Source organism: Chiloscyllium punctatum, chromosome 44, assembly GCF_047496795.1.
Source record: "Chiloscyllium punctatum isolate Juve2018m chromosome 44, sChiPun1.3, whole genome shotgun sequence".
NCBI lineage: Eukaryota > Metazoa > Chordata > Chondrichthyes > Orectolobiformes > Hemiscylliidae > Chiloscyllium > Chiloscyllium punctatum.
In genome coordinates, this window is record NC_092782.1 from 40,484,005 (window position 1) to 40,495,142 (window position 11,138).

At 38.7% G+C, this 11,138-nt stretch overlaps 1 protein-coding gene across 3 annotated transcripts in view; it reads left to right on the forward strand.

Annotated features, from left to right (window-relative positions):
• Window positions 1-10,909, forward strand: part of rint1 (RAD50 interactor 1) — a 50,094-nt gene extending 39,185 nt beyond the window's left edge. For 2 of the 3 annotated variants that reach the window (XM_072562719.1, XM_072562722.1), the window contains 3 exons: window positions 2,970-3,150; window positions 7,571-7,689; window positions 9,580-10,909. In XM_072562719.1, the coding sequence (XP_072418820.1) occupies window positions 2,970-3,150; window positions 7,571-7,689; window positions 9,580-9,802 (523 nt within the window). In that variant the 3' untranslated portion in view covers window positions 9,803-10,909. The remainder of the gene's footprint in view (window positions 1-2,969; window positions 3,151-7,570; window positions 7,690-9,579) is intronic. The other variant, XM_072562720.1, reaches the window with a different exon arrangement.
• The last annotated feature ends 229 nt before the right edge of the window (window positions 10,910-11,138 follow it).

An 11,138-nucleotide genomic window follows, 5' to 3' on the forward strand; every position in this document is an offset into this window, starting at 1 on the left:
TAACTATACCTCCTATGTTCAAATCCAAGTCATTTATATAAATGAAGAAAACCAGTGGGTGGAACACCAATCCTTGTGGCACACCACTGGTCACAGGCCTCCAGTCTGAAAAGCAACCCTCCACCACCACCCTCTGTCTTCTACCTTCCAGCTAGTTCTGAATCCAAATGGCTAGTTCTCCCTGTGTTCCATGAGGGCTAACCTTGCTAAACAGTCTATCATGAGGAACCTGTTGAATGCCTTACTGAAGTCCATATAGATCACATCTACTGATCTGCCCTCATCAATCCTCTTTGTTATTTCTTCAAAAAATTCAGATAGTGAGACGTGATTTCCCATGCACAAAGCCATGTTGATTATCCCGAATCAGTCCTTGCCATTCCAAATACATGTAAATCCTGACCCTTGGGATTCCCTCCAACAACTTGCCGACCACTGATATCAGGCTCACCAGTCTATAGTTCCCTGGCTTTCTTAAATAATGGCACCACATTAGCCAACCTCCAGTCTTCCTGCACCTCACCTGTGACTATTGATGATACAAGTATCTTATTTAATCCAACTCTGTATAGTGAGAATTGTTTATATCCTCCATTAATATATCGAGTTAGTATTTTCTCCTTGGTAACCCATTCAGAAGACACATTGCATCATTGGCCAGCATCAGTGACTAAATGTCTCCACTGTCTCCTGATATCCTTATTGGTTTATTTCCTTGATTAGAGGCATGATGAAATTTGAGTTGAATAGGTGAATTCAAAATTTGAATTTGAGATGTAATACTTAAGAACCTCTAGTGATTTAATTTTTCTTGTCAATCTTCAAAAGAATTTTTATTACTATCCTGATCCATTTTTCCCTACTTAATATATCCCAAGGCAACACGTTCTTTTGTTCTACTGCTTTCTTTAAGGAATGTATATTTGTTAAAAGTTATGAATGATGTCCTCAAATATCTGCCACTGAACCTTTACTATATTATGTTTTAATCTGTATTCCCAGTGCAGTCCACCTAAATACCCTTGAAATTTTCTCCAAGTTAAAGACTCTAATTTTACATTCTAATTTCTCACCCTCATTCACAAAATAAGTGAATGTGAAATTTTATCATGTTATGATTGCTGTACCATGAGGACCTCTTGATATTTTATTCCATGTTTCCACAATTTTCTTTATGGACCTGATTACAATTAATTTGTGTTTTTGCTTTCTCTGTTTATTTAGACTCTGCATGTCTCACTGAGGATTTACCAATCTGATTAGTTGGTATACCTCAATGTTGCTTGCCCTCCTCTCACATGTCACAGATCCCCTTTGGATACTATCCTGGAAAAGATAGCAGAGTAAAGGAAATTACTGCTGGGCCAGCCCCTAAAATAACTGTGGGTAACATGGAATGTAGGATTGTTAGGACCAGTTTCAATAATTGAACAAATTTCATTCACTTACAGAAGTTCATTCACACATTCTGGAGGTGTATTAGCAATCAATTTAAGTAACAGCTAAGGGACTGGTATCAAGCATTTAAGAATAGAAATAAAATTAACGGAGTACTTAAAATAAGAAGGGTGCAACTAACTGTAGCTTGAATGAGCAACATTGAGATTAGACTTGATAACTTTCTTAAATGCTGCTGTGTTATTTAAGAGTCTTTGGAGAATAATATGGTTAGTTGAGCCATAATCAAATTTACAAGGATCACTGAATAATTGCTGTCCTGTGTAGTATAACATGCTGAGTAAGATTCATTAAGGATTCTAGTAAATTAATGTTTGATTACAATTGAACCAATGTTGAATCATTATACTTTGTTCAAAATGCAGCTTTTGTAAAGTCACAGTTTATATTTTATCTGGTTGAACAGACCATTAATTATTGTAAGAAGTTTTATACATCCAAACTCAATTATTTTATACATCCAACCACAAAAAAATTACAAATAGTTTACCAGTAAATATCATTTCAGTCAAATTCCTCTAAAGAAATCATACAAGTATTTTGTGTGCTTGTCTCCCTTATATAAGAAATAGAAGCAGGGGTAAGCCCTTCATCCCTTTTGAGCCTGCTCGACTATTCAATGAAATCATGGCTGACCTTCTACTTCAACACCATTTTTGTGCACTATTCCCCTAATCTTTGATGTTTGTAATATGTAGAAATCTGTTGATCCCAGTGTTGAACATAACCAATGACTGAGCCTCCACAGCTGCCTGGAGCAGAAGTTTCCAAAGTCTCATGATTTTTCAAGTTCAAACAATTCTCCTCATCTCAGTCCTAAATGATTCACCTGTTATTCTGAGACAGTGTCCACTGCTTCTAGATCTCCCAACAAAAGGAAACATCCTTCCTGTACTTTGGGGTAAAGAGTTCAGCGGTTACCTATTGTGTGTTTGTACAGTATACTTTTGGGTAGTGATTGAGAAATTAATAAAAAACCTCTGTCTGTTTGCAAGTCTGTCTCTCTCTTCTGTCCCACCCTGAACCCATCCAAATGAGAAAAATGTTTTAATCATAAAAAGAACTTTGTTTTATTCGTAAAATTGCAATGTTTTATTTTAGATTTATATTCTTATTGGATGAATATCAAATTTTGGCATGGAACCAACTAATAATTATGTACTACTTTCCTAAAACTCGTAGATGACTTTATTATTCAGTCTTTGATAAATACGTTTTCTGCAACTCAGAAGTTGTTAGTTACATTATGACTATTTCTGTTGTGGTTGAAATAATTTGCTGATCCCAGAGATGGTCAAGTTATGCTGTGAACACTACATGATTTATTTTTAATTCTGCTTACAGTGTTTGTTCAGTTTATGTATAACATTTCTGTCAGTTTGCTTAAGGTAACTACGCATAAGGTTAATCTCTGTGCATTCCCTAATTAGGAGCAGAAAATTCTTAGATAATACATATAGATAATCGGAATGACACTACAGGATCAGTCATATGGCTTATTTGTTTTACAGGTGGTTGTTTTTACCATCACAGTCAGATCAAGCTGTCATGTGTTTGTCGAGTTCAGCTTGTCCAATGTTACTGACTCTTCGAGATCTGTTGTTGCAATTGGAGCAGGAGCTCTGTCACTCCCTTTTTAAATCTTGTTGGCAAATGCTTGCTGAGAAACTGGACTTGTTCATCTACCAGGATGTAAGCTACCATGACAAAATAAATTATGATTATAGTTTGTTTTAAGTTTACATAATTTACCAACTAAGGAAAGATAATTTGTGGTTTTGGATTTTAAAAAATATATAATTTTTATACTTTCAATCTAGTAAAACTTTTTTTTTCCGTATTTTAGGAAACAATGATTTTATTTAAGGATTATTTAAACTTTTGAATTTCATATGGAATAATAAGTGAATGCACTCCCTAGCTGAGTTTGGATGGGAATATAAAAATTTGATCAAATTACAAGTGTCAATGTAAGAGGGAAAATAGTTGAAATGCATAGAATAGGACTCTTAAATTGGGCCATAAATTGAAATTTTGGCTTTGTGAGCTCTGAGGCAGCAATGCTGATCTTCCTGTAGTGTAATAGATCTTCTCCTCCTCCTCCTCCTCCATTCCACTGAGGACCTTTGACAATTTTCAAGTCTGGAACTGGGGTCAAAGTGCTTCTTAAACGTTTTCCCACTAATGTGAAGTTAGAGAATAGAAACCAGCTATTTGACTTAACAATTTGAGTCAGTGTTTACCTTCCTTATGTGCAAATAGCCCTAATCGTATATACCCATCCCATTTCCCTTTCCTGTCAACCCTTTTTAGTTAATTCTATTTCTATGAGAATAGAGGTCAAAGAGAGATTGGAGGTATAATTAAGGGCTACAGGCAAAAATGCAGGAGTTAGGACAAGGTGAATTGCTTTTGCAGAGAGCTGTTCTGATTCTATGAAACAAATGGCATCCCTTTGTTAGTAACCATTCTATATTTCTGTCATCCATGTTCTAAAAATAAGTTGTCAGGAATTTATTTTCTTTTGCGTTCCCTAGTACCAGGGACTATCGTGGTGAGTGTGTTCTGAATGCTCTCTCAAGCCTCAGTATTTTTCCAATATCACTGTAGATCTTAAAATGCATAAAGGTAGATAAATCTCTCTGACCTGATAAAGTGTATCCCAGAACATTGTACGAAGCTAGGGAAGAAATTGTGGGGCTCCAAGCAGAGATATTTGTATCATCGACAATCACGGGTGAGGTGTCAGAAGTCTGCAGGGTGGCTAATACTGTGTCATTATTTAAGAAAGGCTACAAGGAAAAGCTAATGAACTACGGACTAGTGAGCCTAACATTAGTGGTGTGTAAGTTGTTGGAGGGGATTCTGAGAGACAGAATCTACATGTATTTAGAAAAGTAAGACTAATTAGGAATAGTCAGCATGGCTTTGAACATTGCAAATCATGTCTCAAATGTGATTGAGTATTTTGAAGAGGTAACCAAGAAGATGATCAAGGTAGAGTGGTAGATGTTGTCTACAAGGACTTTAACAAGGCCTTTGTCAAGGCACTGTATGGTAGACAGGTTAGTAAGGTAGACAGTGTAGGATCCAGGGAGATGTAGCCAATTGGAATAAAAAATGTCTTGACGGTAGGAAACGGAGGGTTGTTTTTAGACTGGAGGCCTCGGACCAAGGTTGTGTAACAAGGATTGGTACTGGGTCTGCTGCTGTTCGTTATTTATACAAACAGATTGGATGAGAATACAGGAGGCATGGTTAGTAATGACATGAAAATTGGTAGTTTAGTGAAGAGTGAAGAAGGCTTTCTAAAAGTGCAAAGAGATCTAAATCAGCTGGGCCAGTGGGTTAAGGAATGGCAGATGGAGTTCAGTGTAGATAAATGTGAGGTGTTGCATTTTGACAAGACAAAATAGGCAGGACTTACACAGTTAATGTTAGTGCCCCTGCGGCATGTTGTTGAACAGAAAGAGTTACAGGTACATAGTTCCTTGAAAGTGGAATCACAGGTAGACAGGGTGGTGAAGCAGATGTTTAACATGCTTGCCTTCATCGGTCAGAGTGCTGAGTACAGGAATTGGGATGTCATGCTACAGATGTACAAGATGTCGGTAAGGCCACATTTGAAGTACTGTGTACAATTTTGGTGACCCTGCTATAGGAAGGAAGTTATTAAACCGGAAATGGTGCAAAAACAATTTACAAGTATGTAACTGATACTGGAAGCTTTGAGTCATCAGGAAAGTCTGGATAGGCTGTGACTTTTTTCTCCTGGAGCATAGGAGACTGAGGAGTGACCTTACAGAGGTTTGTAGAATCATGATAGGCTTTGATAAGGTGAATAGCCAAGGTGTTTTCCCCAGGGTAGGGGAATCCAAACCTAGGGGGTATAGATTTAAGGTAAGAGGGGAAAAGATTTGAGAGGGACCTGAGGGGCAACCTTTTCAACATAAAGGGTATTGTGTATATAGAATGAGCTGCCAGAGCATGTGGTAGAGGTAGGCACAGTTACAACATTTAAAAGACATTTTGACAGGTACACAGATTGAAAAGGTTTAGAGGGATATGGGCCAAATGCAGGTAGTGGGACTAGTTCAATTTAGGAAACCTGGTTAGCATGGATGAGTCGGGCCAAAGGGCCTGTTTATATCTATATATCTCGATGATGCTACTGTGCATAATACTCCACATGATACCCTTATTGGACTCATAGACCAGACGAGGTGAGGACTACTGATTTTTTTTCCTAAAGGACATTGGTGAACCAAATGGGAATTTCCATCAACTGACAACTGTTTCATGGTCATTATTATGGACTCTTAATTCCAGACTTTTTGTTGAATTCAAATTCCACCATCTGCCATGGTGGGATTCAAACCAGAGTCTCTGGATTAATGGTCTGGTTACTGCCTGATGTGCACAGCCCAACCCCTATGAATGCTTTATCAAAATTGTCCATTTCCACTTTCTTACCTTCACCTCTGTCTCCTTTCATCTACTGCACAAACCTTTATTCATATTTCCTCAGATGTGACTATTCCGATGGACTCCTGGCTATGTCTCATGTTGTAACCCCTATACATTTGAGCACATTCAGTCCCCTGTTTCTTAGGGTTAAACTTGCTCAAACACCATTCCCTTACAGATATTTTTATCAACTTATTCAGACACGTTATAACACATCGCTGGAGGAGTGGCACTTGAACCCAGACACCATTAACTTATGTCACTCCTGGTTTGTTGCCCTACACTGTTTCCCACTCAAACAAGATCTTGATTTTTACTTTACCTTGACTTCAGTCCTAATTGTAATATTTTTAATCTCCAACCCCTAAATTCACAGATATCTACATTTAGTTCTGGCCTCTGAACATCCCCAATTTTAATCACTCCAGCTTCCACTTGCTTAGTTCTAAGCTCTGGACTAACTTATTTAATCTCTCTCACTGCCTCACCTTCTTCCATTAAGGTACAACCTAATAACATCTTATGTACATTGCCCTTCAATTTTAGTTTTAATTCCAGTGAAACACTTGGGATAAGTTGAGAGTGTGGTGCTAGAAAAGCACAGCTGGTTAGGCAGCATCCGAGGAACAGGAGAATCAACATTTCGAGCATAAGTTTTTCATTAGGAATGAGGCTTGTGGGCCAAGGGGGTTGAGCGATAAATGGGAGGGAGATGGGGCTGGGGGGTGGAGTGGAGGTAACTGAGAATGCGATAGGTAAATGAAGGTGGGGGTGAAGGTGATGATAGGTTGGAGAGGAGGGTGGAGCAAATAGGTGGGAAGGAAGATGGACAGGTAGGACAGTTCAAGAGGGTGGTGCCAAGTTGGATGGGTGGATCTGAGATAAGGTTGGGGGAGGGGAAATGAGGAAACTGGTGGTATCTACATTGATTCCATGTGGTTAGAGGGTCCCAAGGTGGAAGATGAGGCATTCTTCCTCCAGGCATTCGGTAGTAAGGGTTTGGCGATGGAGGAGGCCCAGGGCCTGCATGTCCTTGGGGAGTGGAATGGGGATCTAGAGTGTTTGGCAATGGTCATGGAGGGATTGATCTTTATGGAACGCAGATAGGTTGGGGAGGGAAATATATCCCTGGTGGGTGGGGGGGGGGCGGGGGGGTTTGTTTGTAGGCGGCGGAAATGATGGAGGATTATGCGATGTATCTGAAAGTTGGTGGGTTGGAAGGTGAGGACCTGGGGTGGGGGTGGGGGGGTGGTTCTTTCCTTGTTGATATTGGAGGGGAGAGTTTCGAGGGCAGAGGTGTGGGAAGTGGATGAGATGTGCTGAAGGGCATCATTGACCACATGGGAGGGGAAATTGCAGTCTGTCAAGAAAGAGGCTGTCTGGTATGTTCTGTGGTGGAATTGGTCCTCCTGGGAGCAGATGAGACGGAGGAAGTGGGAATAAGGAATAGCGTTTTTAACAGGAGGTAGGGTAGAAGGAGGTGTAGTCCAGGTAGCTGTGGGAATTGGTGATTTTGCCCTTTTCCCCTTACCTCTGTCCAAGGCCCCATTGTGGAATGGACTAAATTGATTGGAATATAAATGCCTATTAGCAATTCAGTTACTACTCAGTTTTTAAATTTCTTGTTTTTAACTTTCAACTGCAGATTATCCTGGCAAATCACTTCAATGAAGGTGGATCAGCACAACTGCAGTTTGATATGACTCGGAATCTTTTCCCATTGTTTGCCCATTATTGCAAAAGACCAGAAAACTACTTTAAACAGTACGTATGTTGTGTGAGAGCCCCATATTTTCTGGCAGCTTCAGTTGCTGTACTGTTTATTTAATGATTTTTATTTTGTAGCTTAGTGTAGAATTTTGTGAAAGTAAGACATCAGTTTGTGGTGATAATGTAACATGAAAATTAAAAATGCTAACAAAACATTTCAAAGTTTGTAAATGAATGCTGCTTGGTATAAAATTTAGGCAAAGGAAGCTATTCAGCCGAGTGTGCCTGAGCAATCCCATGGACTTTTCTATTATCTTGTTGTTTCACCATACCTTTCCTTAAATCAGAATATATGTTCAAAAAGGAGTTGGATTAATACTTAATAGCTACTCAACGTGTTCTTAAAGAAGTCCTCTAAATGTTATCTTACTGCTTCAGTATTTCTCTTCCAGATGAATTGCATCCAGCAATTTCATGTCTGAAGTCTTCTACTTACATAAGTTTTCTTTAACTATTCGAATAAAGTAACTAATTTATTTTAGTGTTTAATTCACTGCCGCATTTCTTCTCAGTATGCCACACTTTACTCAGTCCAGTCTACTATATTCGCTGCTCAAAATGCAGTCTCTTCTACAGTGGAGTCATAAAATGCAGATTGAGTGACTGTTTTGCAGAACGCCTTCATTCTTTCTGTAAAAATGTCACTTCAGCTTAACTATTGGGCATCTCTTCTTCCTTGGCTTACTATTAACAATCCATTTGTTCATTCACCATTTTTTCTTCCCTTTCTTTGGGTCCCTCTAGGTCCACCTATCCACTCACTCCTTTGTCCTCTCTTTCTGTCTGTCCCCATCCCCATCCCCAGACACGCACAAACAGCAGCATAAATACCACTTTTTCCTAGCTGCTATCATATCTGAAGACGGGTCTCTGGACTTAAAACATTAACGTCGTTTTCACTTCACAGATGCTGCCAGACTTGTTGGGTTTTTCCAGCAATTTCAGTTTGTTTGAGATCTCCAGCATCTGCAGTTTTATATTAGTATTTTGTTGGTTAATATTCAGAAGCTTCAAATGCATAATATATGTAATAAAGTTACTGGTTAAATCATTAAGAGCAAAGTTTTATTCATAACTGTCAGATTGCCATGCATCATTTTAAAAATCCATTGGCAAGCAATCTTTTTACTTATCTGATCAATCTGGTTTTTCTGTCTAGATTCAGCTTTAATTTTGTTATCTATCATTACATTGGATATATTTTTAAAATGTTTTCTCAATTTTGCCAAAATTCCTTTTTAATATTGTTCAATCACTTTGATTTGCCACTGTTCTCGTGTTTTGTAATTATATGAATGTCAATTGAGGGCTATAGTGGGACAGTGGTATGGGCACGGTGGCTCTGTGGTTAGCACTGCTGCCTCACAGCGCCAGGGGCCCAGGTTCAATTCCAGCCTTGGGTGACTGTCTATGTGGAGTTTGCACATTCTCCCCGTGTCTGCGTGGTGCTCCAGTTTTTCTCCCATAGTCCAAAGATGTGCAGGTCAGGTGAATTGGCCATTCTAAATTGCCCATAGTGTTAGGTGCATTGGTCAGAGGGAAATGGGTCTGGGTGGGCTGCTCTTCGGAGGGTTGGTGTGGACTTGTTGGGCCGAAGGGCTTGTTTCTACACTGAGGGTAATCTAATCTAATCTAATCTAATGTCATCTCTGAGTTTGGAGGTCTTGGTTCAAGTCCCACCTGCTCCAGAGGTGCATACTAATATTTCTGAACAGGTTGATTAGAAAATAGCTATAAAATCAATTGTATGGGTTTATGTAATCTGGAATTGTATTACTTGAAATAATTTTCAACTGTGTAAAGATTCAATATTGATCAAACATTTATCATTTCAAGAATACTGATTGCGATGCAATATTCTGAGACTTTATTTTTTTGCCCTAGAGTGAAAGAAGCTTGTGTCATCCTGAATCTGAATGTTGGATCGGCGCTGTTGTTACGTGATGTGCTACAGACTAACTCTGGCAATGTGATTGATGCAGGTGCCTGCTCTGATTGGCACACAGCTACAGCAGCTTTGAATGAACTTGGAGTTTATAAACTGGCCCCACAAGATGTTGAGATCCTATTGAATTTAAGGACAAACTGGCCTAGTACAGGCAAATAAGTGAGCCATTGATTGGCAGGAATATCATTGTTGCACAGAAGTACATAATTGATGTGACTGCATTGCTGTGTTCACAAGGATAATGAGAATAGATGGGCATCATTAGTAGTCACTTATTTAGACTTGTAAATTAAGCTGTGTCTGAAAATGCCAATCCAGAATGTTCTACATTGTTCCTTTGAATTAAACATTATTTAAAATAGTCATATGTATTTTGAAGACTAAACTAAGTATGTAATACACACACGTATACAACAATTCCTAAGTGCTCTTGGTTATAGTCCAACAGGTTTATTTGGAATCACTAGCTTTCAGTGCACTGCTTCTTTATCAGGAGGTCATGGAGCAGAATCGTAAGACACAGACTTGTGATTCTGCTCCATACCCACCTGATGAAGAAGCAGCACATTGAAAGCTAGTGATTCCAAATAAACCTGTTGGACTATAACCTGCTGTTGTGTGATTTTAACTTTGTCCACCCGGGTCCAACACCGGCACCTCCAAATCCTAAGTGCTGTTGATCATGCGTTGTTGGCATACCTTGAGTGTTCAGCAGTCGTAATGCCATTTGAATGCCAAGGCAAGAATTTTAAATTATATCTTGCAGAAGATGCTAATTGTCACTTAAGCAGCAAATAACATTTATGCCACACATCAGTCCAAGTCTGAATGCTGTCCAGGTCTTGCTGCATATTGGCACAGGTGGATTTAAGTCATTTAAGAGTTGTGAATAGTGTTGAACAGTGTGTAATCTGTGAACATCCCACATCTAGTGGTAGGATTGTAATATATGTCCTTGGATAGGACATGGACAAACTCACTGGTATTGACACTGAGATGACTTTTTAAAAATTCATTCAAGGGTGTTGTTAACTAAGCCAACATTCCATGCCCAAAACTCCCCCAAATGTTAGATGTTATTAAAATCAGAACAGTTTATAAAATGGCAGATTGTGTTGTGTTATTCCTATATTAAATACATATTTATCACATACATCATCTGAATTATTAACATCAAGGTTACTATGTAAAGGCTAATACAATAAAACATTATCTCTGAATAGTTTTAATTATAAACTCAATTACAATAAACTGCAGTTTTTTTCATACGGATGCTTAAGTTAATTTTATACTTATTCCAATATCCTATTTTTTCCCTTCTGTATCAGTTCTGTTTTTTAGCTTCAGTCAGGGTTCATTGGTTTTATATGTTTCTCTTGTAGGTATTGGTATAGCAGTGAGGACGAAAACCAAGAGGCTGCAAATTAACTAGATACTGGGATTGTCAAAGTACTTTGCAGGTCATTAGGCGGAAGGGTTCAGCAATGGGTTTTTG